The 20,345-nt window shown below is 37.5% G+C and overlaps 1 protein-coding gene across 1 annotated transcript in view; it reads left to right on the forward strand.

Moving 5' to 3' along the window:
- LOC102172692 (phosphatidylinositol phosphatase PTPRQ) overlaps positions 1 to 20,345 on the forward strand; it is a 244,157-nt gene that overhangs the window by 117,792 nt on the left and 106,020 nt on the right. Inside the window, exon 27 of the mRNA XM_018047601.1 lies at positions 12,765 to 13,088. Coding sequence (XP_017903090.1) covers positions 12,765 to 13,088 — 324 coding nt within the window. The remainder of the gene's footprint in view (positions 1 to 12,764; positions 13,089 to 20,345) is intronic.

A 20,345-nucleotide genomic window follows, 5' to 3' on the forward strand; every position in this document is an offset into this window, starting at 1 on the left:
ACACCTGTGTTATTCTGTGATCTTTTTGTTGAACACTTTTTCCTCCTGACTATGAGATACACTTTTATGTCAGTAGAAATTTTCTTGTCTGCATAGTAATTTTTAAACCTAAATTTTATGTTGTTGGTGATGTTGTGCAGAAACTCTGGATTTTGTTATCTTCTTTTGAAGGGTGTTGACTTTTCATTCTCACAAGCCATTAAATTACTGTATTATAGCTTTGTGAATGTGTGATTATGGTTTCAACCTTATCTGTGGAGAGAATTCCTTAATCAGGGACAATAGAGCAAAGTAAATGTATGATCATTTTGGGATTTTGAAATGAGGCTTGCTACTTAATTCCTTAATATGGTGTGATTCAAATTCTGAATTTTATCTCATCTGCACTGGGAAGCAACTAAAATTTCTAGTAAGTTTTTCATCTGTTTCTTTCCACTTTGCTTCTTGGCATGCCCTACATACTTTCACAGTTATGAGAATGGCCAAGGATTTCTAGGGAGTTCAGACCCAGTGTTTGGGTCTGACCTCTTAGTGACTTCTTCCTTTTGCAACTACTCTGGCAATCCTGCATCCCTGACACTAAGCCAGAAGCTGTCTCTCCCTCCCCACAGAGGTCATGGTTGTTACCTGCAGAAGGGTCAGTGTGACACAAGCTGTTCTGGCATGATCAGAAGAGATCTCTCAGACTTATCAGGTTGGGATAATAGGATGTGTTTATATAACTTTTTGACCACTTCATGAAAATTTTTGCATGATTTTGACAATTCTAGTCACCCCATGCACTGTTATGTGTAATAGCCTTACTGAACGTTTTGTGAATACATAAAGGAAGGGTTTATATTGCAATAATATACATGACTTCAAATGGTATTTTTGTTCTTAAATATTTTGGCAATCTGAAATGCCGGTTTTTCTATTGGCTACATTATTTCATAGGCTTCCCAGGTGACTAAGTGGTAAAGAATCTGCCTGCCAATGCAGGAAACACAGGTTCGATCCATGGGTCTGGAAGATGCCCTGGAGAAGGAAATGGCAACTCACTCCAGTATTCTTGCCTAGGTAATCCCATGGACAGAGGAACCTGGTGGGTTACAATCCACGGGGTTGCAAGAGAGTTGGACATGACTTAGGGACAAAACAACAACAATATTATTTCATAGTGTCTCCAGTCTCACCCAGTCCGGTGATCCTTTCTCCTCTTGACTTTTTCCCCTGCTTCTCTCCTTTTATTCTTTCTCTCTCAGAATCCTTGAACAACCCAAATCCTTGAACAACCCAAATGTTATAGAACTTTCCCCAAACTTTTGATCCAGGAGTCTTTTTGTATATTTCACTCTACCAAGGATTTTCATACAGCCAGTCTTTAAAAAAGAATAGTTTTAAGTAGCGCTTGATTGTAATCAGCATTGGTGACACTTGTTCATCAATCAATATTGGTGATGGCACTGGTGATATTTTCTTCTTGAAATCCGTGTATTCACCCATGCATCCGTGTATCCATCCATTAGTTTGTTCACATATTGATTTATTTGTTAAATATTTCTTATGTACCAATGTGTGCCTGACATTATTGGCTTACATGAGTTTTTTTTAAAAATATGTAATTTCTTTTTCCTATTCTAATTTACCCTAGATTAAATATTGACTTGACAGAGACTCAGTTTTTTTTTTATGGTCATCTGCTATTCTGATACTGTAAGTACCATCCCCTTTAAATGTTTATTCACCCTCATGGATTCAAAGCCAAATTGTTTCTCCCTACCTCTTACTCCTTTGTGGCTTAGCTGGTAAAGACTCCACCTGCAATATGGGAGACCTGGGTTTGATCCCTGGGTTGGGAAGATCCCCTGGAAAAGGGAAAGGCTACCCACTCCAGTATTCTGGCCTGGAGAATTCCATGGACTGCGTAGTCCATGGTGTTGCAAAGAGCTGGACACGATTGAGTGACTTTCATTTCACAACTCTTCAAGATTTGAGTAGGATTCCTTAATTGCTTCTTTCTGTTAAAATATGTTCTTTTCTCTTGGTTTTTGGTGGTCTCAGAATTTCTTTCTTTCACCTCTTACTCTAACCTAAGCTTTTCCTCTCAAGACAACTCTATATATTATGCTAACAAGATTTGAAACTAGCATTTTATTTATTCAGATTCCATCCTCAAGCAAATCAGCACTAACCAGTATATCATTCTCAATTCTTCTTCAGTGTCAATAGTTCAACTTAGTCTCCAGGTGTTATTAATATGAGTGGTCTTAATAGACAATTAATTCTGCTATATAATTACTCCCCTAAGAACTGCTTCTGATAAACTACTTCAAATCAAAGTTGTCATTATGATAGATATTCTCATGAGATGACTTGCCATATAGAGCTTTCAAATTAATGACTCTATAAAACAAATCAACTCACTTTGCCTCCAAATAGAATGTGTCATCATTTTTCTTGTTGAGTTCTCCCCAAGAAAGTGACATTTTTACCCTGAAGTTTTACTGAGATAATTTTCTGAATCTTATGTTTTTGATAATATTTGGTTTAAAAACCATTATAGCTGTGGTCCATAGAATTTTGGATCCCTAATTGTTTACCTATAGATGCACCATGACAGACACTTAAAATTTTTTTTAGAAAACCTTAGCCTGTTTATAGATAGTTTCTCAGTTCCCTTTCATGAAAATGACATTTTCGTGATTTAATTTGGCATACTAATAAAAGTTCATCATTCCATATTCTCAGCTTTATAGTATCACCTAAAATCATATTTACATAACAAATGTTGGGGAATTTTGTTTCAGCTACTGCAGAATCTATCTTTGGTTTAAGCAAGACTGCCAGAGAGAAGTGTACTTAAAACTGAGTAATTAGAACCTCTGAGGAAATAGGTTTACATAAATGTGTTTGATAATTATTCCGCCCATCTACATTGAGAGACAAAAGAAAGAGCCAAGTTAAACATACTAAGTATTTCCTATGTAAGGATGTTTTTGATGACACTGTTCGTTAAATTATATGGCATTGTTTGTGTGATTTGGTGGAGGTCAGGGAGAGGTGGGAGAGCAGTACCTTTGATCTCAATACCAGAGTTTATTGCGTGTTTCCTGTTCATTTAATTTGCCTTTATTTATGGTCACAGAGATTTACCATCTTAAGTTTTTTCCTTTGTATTATTTTCTGTTGCATGAGAGCCAAATCATACCCTACTTCTAGGAAGTGTACAGTGTACATTTGATCTATTAACTTAATTCTTGGGTTTATTCCACTTGCTTACTCCTGTTTTTTCTCTGCCTACTATATCATCACATTTTTGGCCAATATTCTTTTGCCTCTTTCTTTTAGCTCTATTCTTAATTATTCTTTGATATCATTGTAATTTACATTGTCTTGGATACATGTGGTATCTAACCAGTTTCTATTAACTGTACCCTTTCCTAATAACTCATTATACAGAGGCTCAGGGTTTATTTAAGTTTATACTTTACCAGTTAATCTCTGTCCCTTGTTCTCTGCATTCTGCAATAGTCATATAAGTTCATCTCTCAAAGTTGCAGTGCCTTTCAATAACACCACACTTAATACGACCACCCTCCCTCACCGCCCCCCCCCCATTTTTTTCTTATGACTTCCTTACAATTTCTTTTCTCCAATCTGGTATGCTTCCCAGCCCGTGACAGGCATCGTATTGCTACTTAATGTATCTCTCTCCTTATTAATCTACTTGAACATTATTTCTCCCTCATCTCTACTAGTGATCAATTGTTCCTTCAGGTTATACCTCCCAGACCTTCTCTTTCCTTGGAATTTTCCTTTTGGCATTACCTGTATGTGATAGTTTCTATTGGCTAAATTACTTTTATATATACACACACACACACACACACACACACATATATATATATATATATATACCCTAAGACTTGGCCACACCACTCAATCTGAATGCCTAGTAAATGATATTGATTAAATTCAAGTTAGTACAAAATTTATCTGGTATGAGAAAATTTTTTTGCACTTTGCAGGCATTTCTATGTTTATATTGATCCATATTATTTTGGTGTTAGCAAATGTTACTTTTGTTTGTTTATGCTCAGATCATATATCTGTACCTTGTGTTTTGTAGTTTATTAAAAATTAGTAGAGACAAAAATATTCCTAAACTAGGAAAGATTGTGTTGATACTTTGGTAAGTTTTATAGATATTTATAAATATAAAATTTTCAGACATTTGTTTTGCTTAAAAGAGAGTGTATCTGTGCTTGAAGATAAATATATGCAGTCATGACTGAAGAATTAAGGAAACATGGTCTTCCATATTACCACAGTTAACCAGGTTAATGCTACCATCCTATCATAAGAGTGTAGCAACTTCTAATAACTGATATTCAGAAATTTAGAGAGTAATTATATTTTATACACATTTTCACCTTCTAAGTGAGATATACTAAGTAATCACTAAAAACTGATATGCATTTAAACTGTAACAAATTTTACTTGTATAGATCTGTAGACCTTCATTTCAACCGTGATAAAAGTATTTCTCTGATAAGAATAATTTATGAATAAAAATATAATTTACGGAATACCTTGGCAGAGAATGTTGATCGCTTCATCACAGTTCAGTCATGTTCAGAAAATCTAAGCAAGCTGCGTGATTATTCCAGGAAGCATGGAATGATGTGTTCAAATGAGTACCATCTGTGAATAGAAAAAGTTTGAGGTTTTTAGTCATTCTTAAAGAATGGAAATCTGATTCTCCATGCTAAAATGAGTGTAATCCTTTTTGTATCTGTAATTCAATAGGGCAGTTGCCTTGAAATAGTCTAGTTCAACACACAGTTCATCAAAAGAGAAGATGCTGGATATAAATGAAGTTTACTGCTAGTTATTTATATGCACATCTCAGGTAGCCTTGTTAAAAAAAAAACTGTCTATGAAGTTATACTATATATTTGGCCTCAGATTAGATTTATTTCTGGTTCATATTTCTAAATACATTTGAGTGAAAAATGTGGACAAATTTTGGTAGCACATGAAAACCAAAGGACTGTGTTATGAACCATAATTTAGTCAAATATCAGTACTTACTGAGTGGCCCATACATGTCAGATTCTGGGTGTCTTGTGCAAGGCCCATCCCTGTGCCTGTCATAAGGAAGGCAATTGCAATTATTGTTACCCTTCCTTTAGTTAGGTTAGAATAACTTGTATAGATCTTGTTTCTTTGTCAAGTTAAAGTACTGTCCTATCTAGACCTTTACTTCTCTGCAAAACTTAATTACAGAATGTAGAGCCTGTGGACCAATATTAATCTGCTGGATTTTTTTTTTTTTACTGTGCCACAGACTTTGCCATTAAAGTCTTCTTTCCTGAAATCTGAGGGGATAAAAAAGTTAGAGAGCCATGTGCATCATCCCTTCTGCTGAAATACAGGGAAAGGGTAGCCTCTTCTGCATTCTCCAGCTCCTAAATAGAGAATGCATCCTTTATTCCTCCCACCTCCAGTTGCTTAGTAAACCCTCGGTAAAGGAAACAGGAAAGGAGTAGTTGATGATGGACTAGAAAGGAAGGAAATTTCTGATCATACACACTGGATATTATGGGAGAAAAGCAGTCAATGGTTTTAATGCAAATTAAAAGGCAGTACAATAATTATCAAGTATTCCCACTGCACTTAGCGTAAAACTAAAAATCTTGAATCTAGCCTACAAGGCTCAACATTATCTGATTCTGGCCTACACCTATAACTTTCTATCTTCCCATTCACCTCCTGGTATACCCAGTAGCCTTTATGTGTTTCCAATGTGCTATGTTTTCTTATTCCAGCGTCTTAACATGTGTTTCACCAGGGAGGCTACATCTTATCTGTCAGATCTCCGATTAAATTCTAATTCTTCAGGAACAGTCTGGTGACCGTCGATCTAAATCAAATTTCCTGTAATACCCTCTTATTCATTTGTCCATACTTTCAAAATATTTTTTAAATGCCTATTTTATTCCAAGAATTAGTCTAGACCTTCAGAGACACAATCTAACATGTAGGTTGGCATTTATGTGTATATATAATATATACATAAATTTGGAGTAATTGCTCAATCTTTTTTTATTGATATGAATGCAAAATAAAAACCTTTATAGATCTTTGGTACAAATGTTGGAGTAAAGTAGAAATGAAAATAGAATTAGGCCTGCTTAAGGTGGATTTCCAGTGGGGTTTATAGGATGGTAGATATCAGTTTAAAGTAAGGAAGACTACAAACTAATAGAGTGCTCTGGAAACAATGTTTTTAAAAGCCCGTCAAGATTTTGAGTTTGCCTTTGTATGTTTAAGAACAGGTTACATAAGTAGAGATTGGTCATTTGTTAGTGGAAAGTTGTATTACTTTTCTATTGTAGGTCATGAATTATCACAAACTTAGTAATTTAAAAAGCAACACCCACCTATTTATTAGAGAACAGTTCTGTAGGTCAGAGTCCTACTGGTGTGCTATGCCTGGATTCTGAGTCTCACGAAGTCTCACAAGGTCAAATCAAGGTTCCATGGGGTGAATTTTCATGTGGGGTGAAGGTACCTACTATGGTTGTGGCAGAATTCAGTTTCTTACAGTTGTGGAACTGAGATCCCCAATTCCTGGCTGGCTTTTGGCCAAGGACTGTCCTTAGCTCCTGGAGAGGTCCTGTATTCTTTGTCAGGTGGTCCCTTCCTTCTTCAAAGCCAGCAGTTGAGAAATATTCATACACTGAATCTAATCTCTTGCTTAAAATACTTCCTCTTTGGTAACTAGCAAAAAAACCCCAAACCTCTCTGCTTTTATTTTTTTAATATAAATTTATTTATTTTAATTGGAGGTTAATTACTTTACAATATTGTATTGGTTTTGCCATACATCAACATGAATCCGCCACAGGTATACACATGTTCCTCATCCTGAACACCCCTCCCACCTCCCTCCCCTTACTGTCCCTCTGGGTTGTCCCAGTGCACCAGCCCCAAGCATCCAGTATCATGTGTCGAACTTGGACTGGCAACTTGTTTCATATATGATATTATACATGTTTCAATGCCATTCTCCCAAATCATCCCACCCTCTCCCTCTCCCACAGAGTCCAAAACTCTGTTCTATACATCTGTGTCTCTTTTGCTGTCTCGCATACAGGGTTATCGTTACCATCTTTCTAAATTCCATATATATGTGTTAGTATACTGTATTGGTGTTTTTCTTTCTGGCTTACTTCACTCTGTATAATAGGCTCCAGTTTCATCCACCTCATTAGAACTGATTCAAATGTATTCTTTTTAATGGCTGAGGAATACTCCATAGTGTATATGTACCACAGCTTTCTTATCCATTCATCTGCTGATGGACATCTAGGTTGTTTCCATGTCCTGGCTATTATAAACAGTGGTGCGATGAACATTGGGGTACATGTGTCTCTTTCAATTCTGGTTTCCTCAGTGTGTATGCCCAGCAGTGGGATTGCTGGGTCATAAGGCAGTTCTATTTCCAGTTTTTTAAGGACTCTCCACACTGTTCTCCATAGTAGCTGTACTAGTTTGCATTCCCACCAACAGTGTAAGAGGGTTCCTTTTTCTCTGCATTCTCTCCAGCATTTATTGTTTGTAGACTTTTTGATAGCAGCCATTCTGACTGGCGTGAGACGGTACCTCATTGTGGTTTTGATTAGCATTTCTGTGATAATGAGTGATGCTGAGCATCTTTCCACATATTTGTTAGCCATTTGTATGTCTTCCTTGGAGAAATGTCTGTTTAGTTCGTTGGCCCATATTTTGATTGGGTCGTTTATTTTTCTGGACTTGAGCTGCAGTAGTTGTTGTATATTTTTGAGATTAATTCTTTGTCAGTTGCTTCATTTGCTATTATTTTATCCCATTCTGAAGGCTGTCTTTTCACCTTGCTTATAGTTTCCTTCATTGTGCAAAAGCTTTTAAGTTTAATTAGGTCCCATTTGTTTATTTTTGCTTTTATTTCCATTGCTTTGGGAGGTGTGTCATAGAGAATCCTGGTATGATTTATGTCAGAGAGTGTTTTGCCTATGTTTTCCTCTAAGAGTTTTATAGTTTCTGGTCTTACATTTAGATCTTTAATTAATTTTGAGTTTATTTTTGTGTATGGTGTTAGGAAGTGTTCTAGTTTCATTCTTTTACAAGTGGTTGACCAGTTTTCCCAGCACCACTTGTTAAAGAGATTGTCTTTAATCCATTGTATATTCTTGCCTCTTTTGTCAAAGATAAGGTGTCCATAGGTGCGTGGATTTATCTCTGGGCTTTCTATTTTGTTCCATTGATCTATATTTCTGTCTTTGTGCCAGTACCATACTGTCTTGATGACTGTGGCTTTGTAGTAGAGCCTGAAGTCAGGCAGGTTGATTCCTCCAGTTCCATTCTTCTTTCTCAAGATCACTTTGGATATTCGAGGTTTTTTGTATTTCCAAACAAATTATTTGTTCTAGCTCTGTGAAAAATATCGTTGGTAGCTTGATAGGGATTGCATTGAATCTATAGATTGCTTTGGGTAGTATACTCATTTTCACTATATTGATTCTTCCAATCCATGCACATAGTATATTTCTCCATCTGTTAGTGTTCTCTGTGCTTTTAAAGGATTCGTTATAAAATTAGAGCCCTTGGATAGTCTCTATTTTAATACATTTTGTTTTAGTCTTTATTTTTAAAGTATTTATTTACTTATTTGCCTATTCCAGGTCTTAGTTGTGACATGTGGGATCTAGTTTCCTGGCCAGGGATTGATCCCAAGTCCTTTGCATTGGGAGAGCAGAGTCTTAGCCACTGGACCACCAGGGAAGTCCCCTCTCCTTATTTTGAAGTAAACCAATTTGGATTCTTAGTTATAGCTGCACTTTTTTTTTTTTTTTTGCATCAGTGTTTGGTTGACAAACTGGAAAAGGCATAGAAGAAGGAGAAAGTGAAGTCACTCAGTAGCGTCTGACTCTTTGCCACCCACCCCATGGACTGCAGCCTACCAGGCTCCTCCATCCATGGGATTTCCCAGGCAAGAATACTGAAGTGGGCTTCCATTTCCTTCTCCAGGGGATCTTCCCCACTCAGGGATCAAACCTGGGTCTTCTGCATTGCAGGCAGATGCTTTGCTGTCTGAACCACCAGGGAAGCCTGGAAGAAGGCATATGTACTGAAATTCTTAAGGAGATCTGTCTCCATAAAGGTCAGATGTAAAAACACAGGTTCCCGGAGATCATCTCTGAGCTGCCATCAAATTCTGATTCTGTGATCTTCTGATTTATCTGCCTGTTCTATGGATTCTACTATCAAAGTAGATCTAAAAATTCACTTCTTTCCTATTGATACCATCTTATTTCTTCTTTGCTGAACAAATCAAATGGTCTATGAATTTGTTCCTTTACCTATTTTCGAGTATGACTGGATTTGAAAAGATGTACTTCTGAACATCTCATTCTGACAGCTTGATACAGCTTTCTATTGCTTGACAAGCGATCTATAATCTTGTGATGTAGCATGTCCCCAGACTCTCTTTGTTATTGCCAATGTGAATTATAAGTCATAGTCAAACTTGATTTGGATCACATTACCCTCCTCTTCTTGAATCTCTGCCTTCATAGTTAGTGAAATCTTCTCTGTTCATATGCAACCTTTCCTCTTAAAATTTTTTCTGGACCCCCAAATTAGTCAGGTTTCTCTGCTTTGTGTTAGATTAGTTTGAAAGTGTATCTTATCATAAAGTGGTCTGAATTAAAATTTAGTGGCTGAAGGATTTCAATAAATAATGGAAATTCTACTTTTTAGCCAATTATGAACTTCTTTCTCTGCAAAGGTACATTTTCCTTAAAAATAACTTTTTCTCTAATTGCTCTTATACATAACTAAACATACAAGATGGAGTGTGCTGTAAGTAGTCTAGTAAGTGTTCTGTTTGTAAGGCCACTTTTTTAGAGGTTAATGTTCGATTAAATACGGTAAGATATGACAAAAAATATTAAATATTTGAAAACAGGCTAATTGTATATGATCATATAGCTTTAAGTAATTTACTATTTGTTTTCTATTGCATTAGACTTTTTCTTCTCTTCCAGTTTTGTGTGTGTGTACTCAGTTGCTCAGTCGCGTCCAACTCTGCTATCCCATGGACTCTAGCCTGCCAGGCTCCTCTGTCCATGGGATTTCCGAGGCAAGAATCCTGGAGTTGGTTGCCATATCCTTCTCCAGGAGATCTTCCTGATCCAGAGCTCAAACCCCATGTCTCCTGTGTCTCCTTCATTGGTGGGTGGATTCTTTACTACTGAACCACCTGGGAAACCCCTTTTCAGATTTAGGCAATATTAATATATAATCTATAGGTCTGTAAAACAAATAGAAATAAATATCAGATTTTAGGCTATGCCTATACACAATGATAATATCAACTATCCCAGTTTGTATCTTTTAAATTAAAAAAAAAAAAAAAACCTTTTTTGACTTATTTGACTCACTTGACCAAACTGATTTGCTGTTTTTGAGCCATGGAAATAGAGTTGTGATATACTGTTACTGGATGAGACAATTCAATCCAGATTGATTTGGCTATTTATTAAAATTTTTAATGTTGATATAGCTGTTTGTGGGATTGACTTGTGTAATACAATTAATATTCACATTCAAAAAATTGTCTATAGATAATGCTTTAAAAATTTAAGAGAACATTCAAATTTTTTAACTCAAGTCCAAACCTCTCTACAGAACTGCAGACTCATGCGTACATCCATTATTTGACCTCCTCTGGGTATCTGATAGGCAATTCAAAGTTAACATGCTCAAAAGAAATCCTTAGTCTTGCTCTGCACCATCTGCTTCTTGTACAGTCATCCCTTTCTTGGTGAATAGTGACTTTATCTTTCTTTTTGCACCTGAGGACCTTAGAGCTTTCCTCTACTCCTCCTTCTCTCTTATACCTCATATGCCACATGTCGGCAAATCCTGTCAGCTGTCCTTCAAAATATATTCAGAATCTGAATACTTCATTTCTGCTGCAGGCCATCATGATCTCTTATGCTGACAATGCAATAGCTAACTAATTACTCTGTTTTCACCCTATCTCCCTTGTCCATTCTAAACAAAACAGCTAGAGTGATGCTGTGAAAATGCATGTTAGAACTCATAATTATTCCTGTTCAAGTGAGTCACACCACTGTTCTACACTTGGTCTTATACAATCAAGTCTTCAGTGTTTCTTTTCGGATCTCACCTCGTACTAGCCCACTGGCCTCTTTTTTATTCTCCAAATATTACCAGGCCTGATTCCAACCTAGGAGTGTCATCATGCATTTGCCTCTGCTGGGAATGTTCTTCCTCAAAATATTCACATGGTTAGCTTCCCTACCTTCATCAGGAACTTCATGTCTCCTCCTCAGTGAGGCTTTCTCTCTGACAACTCAGCTTAAAATTTCGCTATCCTTGGGATATCCCTTTCTTATTTTTTTCTGTAACAGTAATCATCATGCGGGCTTCCCTGGTGACTCAGTGGCAAAGAATCCTCCTGCCAATGCAGGAGATATGGGTTTGATCTCTGGGTCAGGAAGATCTGGAGAAGGACATGGCAACCCACTCTAGTATTCCTCCCTGGGAAATCCCATGGGCAGAGGAGGCTGGTGGGCTACAGTCCATGGGTTCACGAAGAGTCGGATACAGCTTAGAGACTGAGCATGCACTCTTGCAGTCGTCATGCAAAATACTGTCTGTTTTGTCGGGCTTCTTTGGTGGGGGTATTTACTGAAATCTGAATGTGATATGTTTAGGAATGAATGAGTTTTTAATGAATAATTTTCTAACTCATTTAATTTTATCTTTAATGCATACATTAACATGATGTTTTTATGAATAGTATAATTTTCATACAAATCATTGTTCATTCCTATCTCAGCCTTCTGAGCGGAGGTCCTTGCACACATGTAAGGACAGGCGTGGCTGAAGAAAGTGCTCGTGTCACTGAAGTCATTGTTCTTTTATATTTCCCACTATAATACACTTACATTTCTTGTCTAATAAGTGGCTACTTGAAAACAAAACGTAAGCTTGTGTATTTTGATTTCCTAACACCAGTCCCAGAGCCTGACACGTAGTATGCATATAGTAAACCAGTAGATAATGTGAAATCTGATAATGATCCCAAGTAAGACCATGTTATTGTAGATGATACCTTATTCTGTGTGTGTCAGTCAGTGTGGTTGATGATATTCTAGAAAGAGTTTTACTAATTTTAAATATGTGCAACATAAAATAAAAATTACCCAATTATATAAATTATTAATTCAGTTAATAATGTTTCTTTATTTTATAATCAGCACTTACTGTAAGATGTGCTTATATTTATCTAGTCATTTAAATATAAGAATGTCTTTCTTGGGAATTGAATAGTAAAACTCAGACCATACCTCTGAAAATACATAGCGTTATATAACCATTCAATTTTCCTTTGTACCAGTGTTTATATAAGGAACTAAAGTAAGTTTTTATAAGCAACTTGTGAGTAAATTTGGGAGCAAAATTAGAAATAAAAATATCACAATTGTTTTGTCCCCTAGCCCTTAGAATCATTGCTCTCTGAAGCATCGCCTTAAGTTCCTGCTCATTAAATATGGGCGTATTAATCTAAGGGCAGTTGTAATAAGAGATCACCACTACATGCATAGTAAAAAAAAAACATTGTAAATCCTGTTTCTTCATCCCATTTACACAATGTTCATTAATTCTAATTTTTTTTTTCATTTTTTCCCTTTAACTTTTAGTTCCCAGTGTTCCCATGAATATTGCTTTTTCTAATATTCAGTCAACTAGTGCAACATTGACATGGATGAGACCTGACACTATCTTTGGCTACTTCCAAAACTACAAGATTACCACTCAACTTCGGGCTAAAAGATGCAGAGAATGGGACTCTGAAGAATGTATTGAACATCAAAAAATTCAGTACCTCTATGAAGCTGACCTAACTGAAGAGACAGTATATGGATTGAAGAAATTTAGATGGTATAGATTCCAAGTGGCTGCCAGCACCAATGCTGGCTATGGCAATGCTTCAAATTGGATATCTACCCAAACCCTGCCTGGTCGTAAGTATTGTCCTCTGTATGTATGTATATATTAATTTTGGATTCAAGAAAAAGCTCTTTAAATGTTTTTCCATAGAAGTCATTCAGAATATAGGTAAAGATTGCTCTTGTTTTATATTAGTTTTATATTTTTAAATTAACTGGTTGTCCTACTTGCTTAAATAACATCATCACCATCATAGCATTTAATTTTTATTGAATTGAATCCTAACAGGAAATTCAGTTTCAGCCATTATTAGGGCTTTTCTCAAACTGCAGAATTGTATCAAGGTCATAGAGTCTTACATTGCAACAAAGCATTATGGTCTTCTCTGTGGCTTCTCATCAGGCTGTACTGATGGCCACTGAGTACCCTTTGGCTTTGCCTACATTTTTGCTTCATATCTGGAATCTCTGCTGCTTTTAAGTCAGGCTTTACCACCTTGTCAGTGATTGTAGGCTTACGTGAGTGTGTGTGTGTGCGCACACACACACACACACATTCATACACATGCACATGGATTTTCATTGATGCTATTGTAGATCTTTATAAAGAGTGAAATAAACTTTGATCCAGAGCTTTTATTTTTTTGGGGGGTGTCACTAAATGTGTCTCTTGTTACTATTCCCAAGGGTACCTAGAATAATGTTGGTATAGTAAATATTCAATGAATGTTTGTTAAGGCAATTAAGCATTTGTGATAGAATCCAGACAACTCAGCCTTCAGTACGATTGTCCCCTCTCTCCTCTGGGGCACTTGGACTCGGTTTCTGTAAGGTTTGCCAACTGGCTTTTCTCTTACCTCCCTGATAGCTCTTTCTCAGTTTCCTTTGCTTATTCTCTCTCTTTCTCATTTTTCAAATCTAAATGTTGGAGTGCTCAAAGATACATAGTTGGCCCTTTTCTTTATCAATGCATAATACCTAGGAGATCTTACCTTAAGAGACTTCATCCTGTCCTATGGCTTTAAAGTCTCCTTATATAGTAAGAAGAGGTGGCAAGAATACACAGAAGAACTGTACAAAAAAGATCTTCATGACCCAGATAATGACGATGATGTGATCACTCACCTAGAGCCAGACATCCTGGAACATGAAGACAAGTGGGCCTTAGAAAGCATCATGAAGAACAAAGCTAGTGGAGGTGATGGAATTCCAGTGGAGCTATTTCAAATCCTAAAAGATGATGCTGTGAAAGTGCTGCACTCAATATGCCAGCAAATTTGGAAAACTCCACAATGGCCATAGGACTGGAAAAGGTCAGTTTTCATTCCAATCCCAAAGAAAGGCAATGCCAAAGAATGTTCAAACTACTGCACAATTGCACTCATCTCACACGCTAGTAAAGTAATGCTCAAAATTCTCCAAGCCAGGCTTCAGCAATACGTGAACTGTGAACTTCCAGATGTTCAAGCTCGTTTTAGAAAAGGCAGAGGAACCGAAGATCAAATTGCCAACATCTGCTGGAACATCGAAAAAGCAAGAGAGTTCCAGAAAAACATCTATTTCTGCTTGATTGACTATGCCAAAGCCTTTGACTGTGTGGATCACAATAAACTGTGGAAAATTCTGAAAGAGATGGGCATATCAGACCACCTGACCTGCCTCTTGAGAAATCTGTATGCAGGTCAGGAAGCAACAGTTAGAACTGGTGGACATGGAACAACAGACTAGTTCCAAATAGGTAAAGGAGTACATCAAGGCTGTATATTGTCACCCTGCTTATTTAACTTCTATGCAGAGTACATCATGTGAAATGCTGGGCTGGAGGAAGCACAAGCTGGAATCAAGATTGCTGGGAGAAATATCAATAACCTCAGATATGCAGATGACACCACCCTTATGGCAGAAAGTGAAGAGGAAGTAAAAAGCCTCTTGATCAAAGTGAAAGAGCAGAGTGAAAAAGTTGGCTTAAAGCTCAACTTTCAGAAAATGAAGATCATGGCATCTGGTCCCATCACTTCGTGGGAAATAGATGAGGAAACAGTGGAAACAGTGTCAGACTTTATCTTTTGGGCTCCAAAATCACTGCAGATGGTGATTACTGCCATGAAATTAAAAGACACTTACTCCTTGGAAGGAAAGTTATGACCAACCTAGATAGCATATTCAAAAGCAGAGACATTACTTTGCCAACAAAGGTCCGTCTAGTCAAGGCTATGAGTTTTCCAGTGGTCATGTCTGGATGTGAGAGTTGGACTGTGAAGAAAGCTGAGTGCTGAAGAATTGATGCTTTTGAACTGTGGTGTTGAAGAAGACTCTTGAGAATCCCTTGGACTGCAAGGAGATCCAACCAATCCATTCTAAAGGAGATCAGTCCTGGGTGTTCTTTGGAAGGAATGACGCTAAAGCTTAAACTCCAGTACTTTGGCCACCTCATGCAAAGAGTTGACTCATTGGAAAAGACTCCAATGCTGGGAGGGATTGGGGCAGGAGGAGAAGGGGACAACAGAGGATGAGATGGCTGGATGGCATCACCGACTCGATGGACGTGAATTTGAGTAAACTCCAGGAGTTGGTGATGGACAGGGAGGCCTGGCGTGCTGCGATTCATGGGGTCGCAAAGAGTCGGACACGACTGAGCTACTGAACTAACCATATAGTGATCATTCTCAAATATCTACTTTTAGGTCTGACTGCTCCCTAGAACCTAATTAGTATGTATCTGATGAACTGACATCATTGGGCAGATGTGTCTAATATCCTATCAAAATTAATGTGATCTAAACACTAAGGTTTCTCAGTATCCAAATGTAGAAAAGGAGAATCTTGCAGTCTTCCTTTCCTCCTCTACTCTGCTAGTGACTTATTTTTACCATACTGTCTAAACACATCCCTCCTTTTGCACTATTAGTCCTATCCTTCTTTACTGCTACCACTGCCTTAACCTAACTGACCTCCTTGGCTTTCATACTCATCTTTTAAAATGTAAATCATATGATGTCACTTGCTTGTATAAAGCTTTTCAATGAATCTCCATTGCTCTTGGAATACAATTGAAATTTCTTAATATGTTCAACAAAGCCCTTATGTGACTTGATTCTTACCTAACTCTCTAACCTCATCCATTATCATTTCCCCTTTATCCTTATTATCTTATCTTATTCTCATTATCATATCCTCATTATCTCATTATGATATCTCACTATGATATCTCACTATGATATCTCACTATCATATCCTCATTATCATATTCCCATTATCCTCCACTCATACTGGATGATTTTTGTGTTGCTTGAACACACTGAAGTCCTAGAACTTGGGGCTTTGCACGCCCTGTTCCTTTGCATTGGAATGCTTTTCCGTGTCCATCTTTGCGTGAGCAGCTTTTTATAATGTATACTTCTGCTTGAATGATTCCTACTCAGAATGAATTTCCCTGACCACCCAATCTAAAAGAGCCATGCAGTGTATTTCAAGAATATCATCTTAATGAAAATTTATAATTACCTGATCATTTTTATTTTTATGTATTTGCTTATTTTTAGAATTTGCCTTGATCATTACTGTTTCCTTGTTGCCTAGAATGATACCTGTCAACAGTACACACTCCATAAATATCTCCTGAAGGAGTTAAACTTGATTGAATAAGCTAAAATGGATGAGGGAGCATGAACTCTTTTCCAAAGCAGGGAATAGAGAGGATGACAGTGCCATAACAAAGAAAAGGGAAATATGGGGGAAAAAATCAAGCTGTTTAGTCAATAAGTATAGTTATGTTTACTCTGTTAACTTGGAGAAGAAATAACTCTTACAATCTAAGTGACTAGACAACAGAAAGAAACAGATGCTTAGAGATTAGAACATAGGTAAAGTGAGGAATTTTAGTTGCTTCAGCCAATAACAATAATCAGAATTACAAGTGAGAGAAGAATGGGACACTGAATTAATACATGTTAAAGTCACAGGGACAACTGTGACAGGTACATCATACAAGTACCGTAATGAATGAAGCAGCCTGCTGATGTAAGGTGATTGAGAGAGGTGAACACCATGGCAGATTAACAAAAGGTGCTGTCTATGGGGCAACCACTACTCAGCCCTGGCTGATTACTGTCATACAGAAAATCATGCTATTAGGATGTAGGATGTGTTCAGAGAAATAGGAAAGCTAAATTTTTTATGGTGAAAATACTCAACTTCTTGTTGTAACAAGTTGTTTTAAATGTAAAAACTTTCAGCTTTTCAAACCAGACATGTCAGTAGTCCAGATCTGGCCTGTGGGCAACTAATTTGCTACCTTTGGTTAAAATGGGCTTCCCTGGTGGCTCAGATAGTAAAGGATCTGCCTGCAATGCAGGAGACCTGAGTTCGATCCCTGGGCTGGGAAGATCCCCTGGAGGAGGGAATGGCTTCCCACTCCAGTATTCTTGTCTGGAGAATCCCATGGACAGAGGAGCCTGGTGGGCTCCACAGGTTGCCAAGAGTTGGGCATGACTGGGTGACTCACATTCACATTACTTACTTGGGTTAAAATAGACCCTATGCCTGTACATCTGCAGCCACTGAGGCTCCCTGCCCTTCTCCTTCTGAGTATCTCCCTTGGATAGTAGCTGCTTCTTCCTCCTACAGCGAGCCAGGAATTGGAGTCTGTAAATGCCTCATCTCCTTGAGCACTCTAGACAGGGTGGTGGTAGATGTTCGGTTAGCACTACATGGCACCTGATCAATTCAAACGCTGGTAAAGGAAACTAGGAAGTTGGATTTTTACAAAATCCCACATTCTTTCTTTTTAAGTTACATATTTAAATGGTTTTTAATTTTTATAATTTTATTTATTTGTTTATTTTTGGCTGTGTTGGGTCTGCATTGCCATGCAGGTTTGTTTCTCTGGTTGCAGCAGGCAGGGCCTACTCTCTGGTTGTGGTGCGGGGGCTTCTCACTGCGGCGGCCCCTCTGTTGTGCAGCACAGGCTCTGGGGCGTGCAGGTTCCGGTAGTCGTGGCGCGTGGGCTCAGTAATTGTAGCTCCTGGGCGCTAGAGCACATTCAGTAGTTGTGGCGAATGGACTGGATTGCTCTGTGGGATTTTCCTGGATCAGGGATCGAACCTGTGTCCCCTGCCTTGACAGATGAGAATCCCACATTCTTAATCCTGAAAATTTGGGAGTCTTTCCACTTGAGTGTCATTGCTTCTACCAGAGTCCCTTCTCTCCCTCTCCACCCTTAAGGTCTATGACCCACTCACTAGAATTTGGTCATTTTCAGCTCTCTGCTGTGCTACTTTGCTCATTCTGGTCTAAAGAATGGTGGTTCAGTTCAGTTCAGTTCAGTCGCTCAGTCGTGTCCGACTCTTTGTGACCCCATGAATCGCAGCACACCAGGCCTCCTTGTCCATCACCATCTCCCGGAGTTCACTCAGACTCATGTCCATTGAGTCAGTGATGCCATCCAGCCATCTCATCCTTGGTTGTCCCCTTCTCCTCCTGACCCCAATCCCTCCAGCATCAGTCTTTTCCAATGAGTCAACTCTTTGCATGAGGTGGCGAAGTACTGGAGTTTCAGCTTTAGCATCATTCCTTCCAAAGACATCCCAGGGCTGATCTTCAGAATGGACTGGTTGGATCTCCTTGCAGTCAAAGGGACTCTCAAGAATCTTCTCCAACACCACAGTTCAAAAGCATCAATTCTTCAGCGCTAAGCCTTCTTCACAGTTCAACTCTCACAGCCATACATGACTACTGGAAAAACCATAGCCTTGACTAGACGGACCTCAGTTGGCAAAGTAATGTCTCCGCTTTTGAATATGCTATCTAGGTTATCATAGCTTTCCTTCCAAGGAGTAAGCGTCTTTTAATTTCATGGCTGCAGTCACCATCTGCAGTGATTTTGGAGCCCCCCCAAAATAAAGTCTGACACTGTTTCCACTGTTTCCCCATCTATTTGGCATGAAGTGATGGGACCAGATGCCATGATCTTCGTTTTCTGAATGTTGAGCTTTAAGCCAACTTTTTCACTCTCCTCTTTCACTTTCATCAAGAGGCTTTTTAGTTCCTCTTCACTTTCTGCCATAAGAATGGTGGTAGACTACTTCAAATATTTCACGATTAGTGTGAGCTTTTTTTGTAAATAGCATTATTTTTTTCATTTTATTAGGAGGTATTCCTTTGCCATTGGTGGTTGGTTGATTAGTTTGTTGGTTCTTGATGCAATGGAGAGGATAATCTTGGCTTTTTTCACTCCAACTCCCAGATCTTTACTTGATGACTAATCCAAAGAGTACCTTTGTGTGGAATACCAGTGTGAATTTTATCTGACACTTTTCCTCTCTTTTAGTCTGGTATCTCATTGCCACAATTTAAACTATCCATCAGAGAATAACTGGTTGTGAAAAATATTAATAGTTAAGTAGACTTTCTATACTACTTTTATCCCCTTTTCTTTTTCTTTATCCTTAAGAACTCATTTTCTATTCAGTTTATCAGTAAAATAGAAAAGAGAATACAGTTGTGTTTCTACCACTGTGATTAAGAGAAAAGTGAAAATATTAGTATATTTCAGAATTTGTGACAACAGACAGATTATTTTTCCTGGCATTCTCAAACTTACAACTTTTCAGCTGAGTATTCATATGGGGGTAGGAATAATAAATTAATTTTGAAAGTTATAAGGATGAGTTGGTCACTTTTCATTTAGTTTCATAAATGAAGTCGACATTTTTCTAATGATAAATGAATTTTATAAATGTACAGTAAAAAACGTGTTATTAAGCCAAGGAGAGATACTCTGAGGTGGCATTTAATATGAAGAATGAAAACACACCATATATATATATATATATATATTGTTAAAAGACAGTATATATAGTGAGCTAACATATTGTATAAGAAAAAGAGAAATTAGAATAGTCAAGCAACAAAAATCTTGAGGAGCAGTAATATTTTTAAGATTAAATAAAGTAAATAAGGATTAGATGTTGATTCTGCATACCAAAGTTGAAAAGCATTACAGATATTTTGGAAGCAAAAGGTAATCTGGATGAAGAAATTTACTAAGTATCTTTATCTGTTATTGATTCAAAAAAGTATTATGTCATTTTATAATATAAGAAAAATGATGAAAATGAGTCATTTCTGTGAATTAAAGAGAACATTAAATAATATAAAATCAGTATTGAAACTTCATGCAGGTTATTCTAAGGGCATCAAGTTGTGCCTAAGCACTTACTACCAGAACCTCTTAATCAAAACCTGGAGCTTCTTTGATAAGGAGCTAGTAATTGATGGCTAGTTTCAGGTCAAATGATTCAACATGTGAATAGCTCAAATAAAAAGACCACC

The sequence above is a fragment of the Capra hircus genome, chromosome 5 (assembly GCF_001704415.2).
Source record: "Capra hircus breed San Clemente chromosome 5, ASM170441v1, whole genome shotgun sequence".
Taxonomy (NCBI): domain Eukaryota; kingdom Metazoa; phylum Chordata; class Mammalia; order Artiodactyla; family Bovidae; genus Capra; species Capra hircus.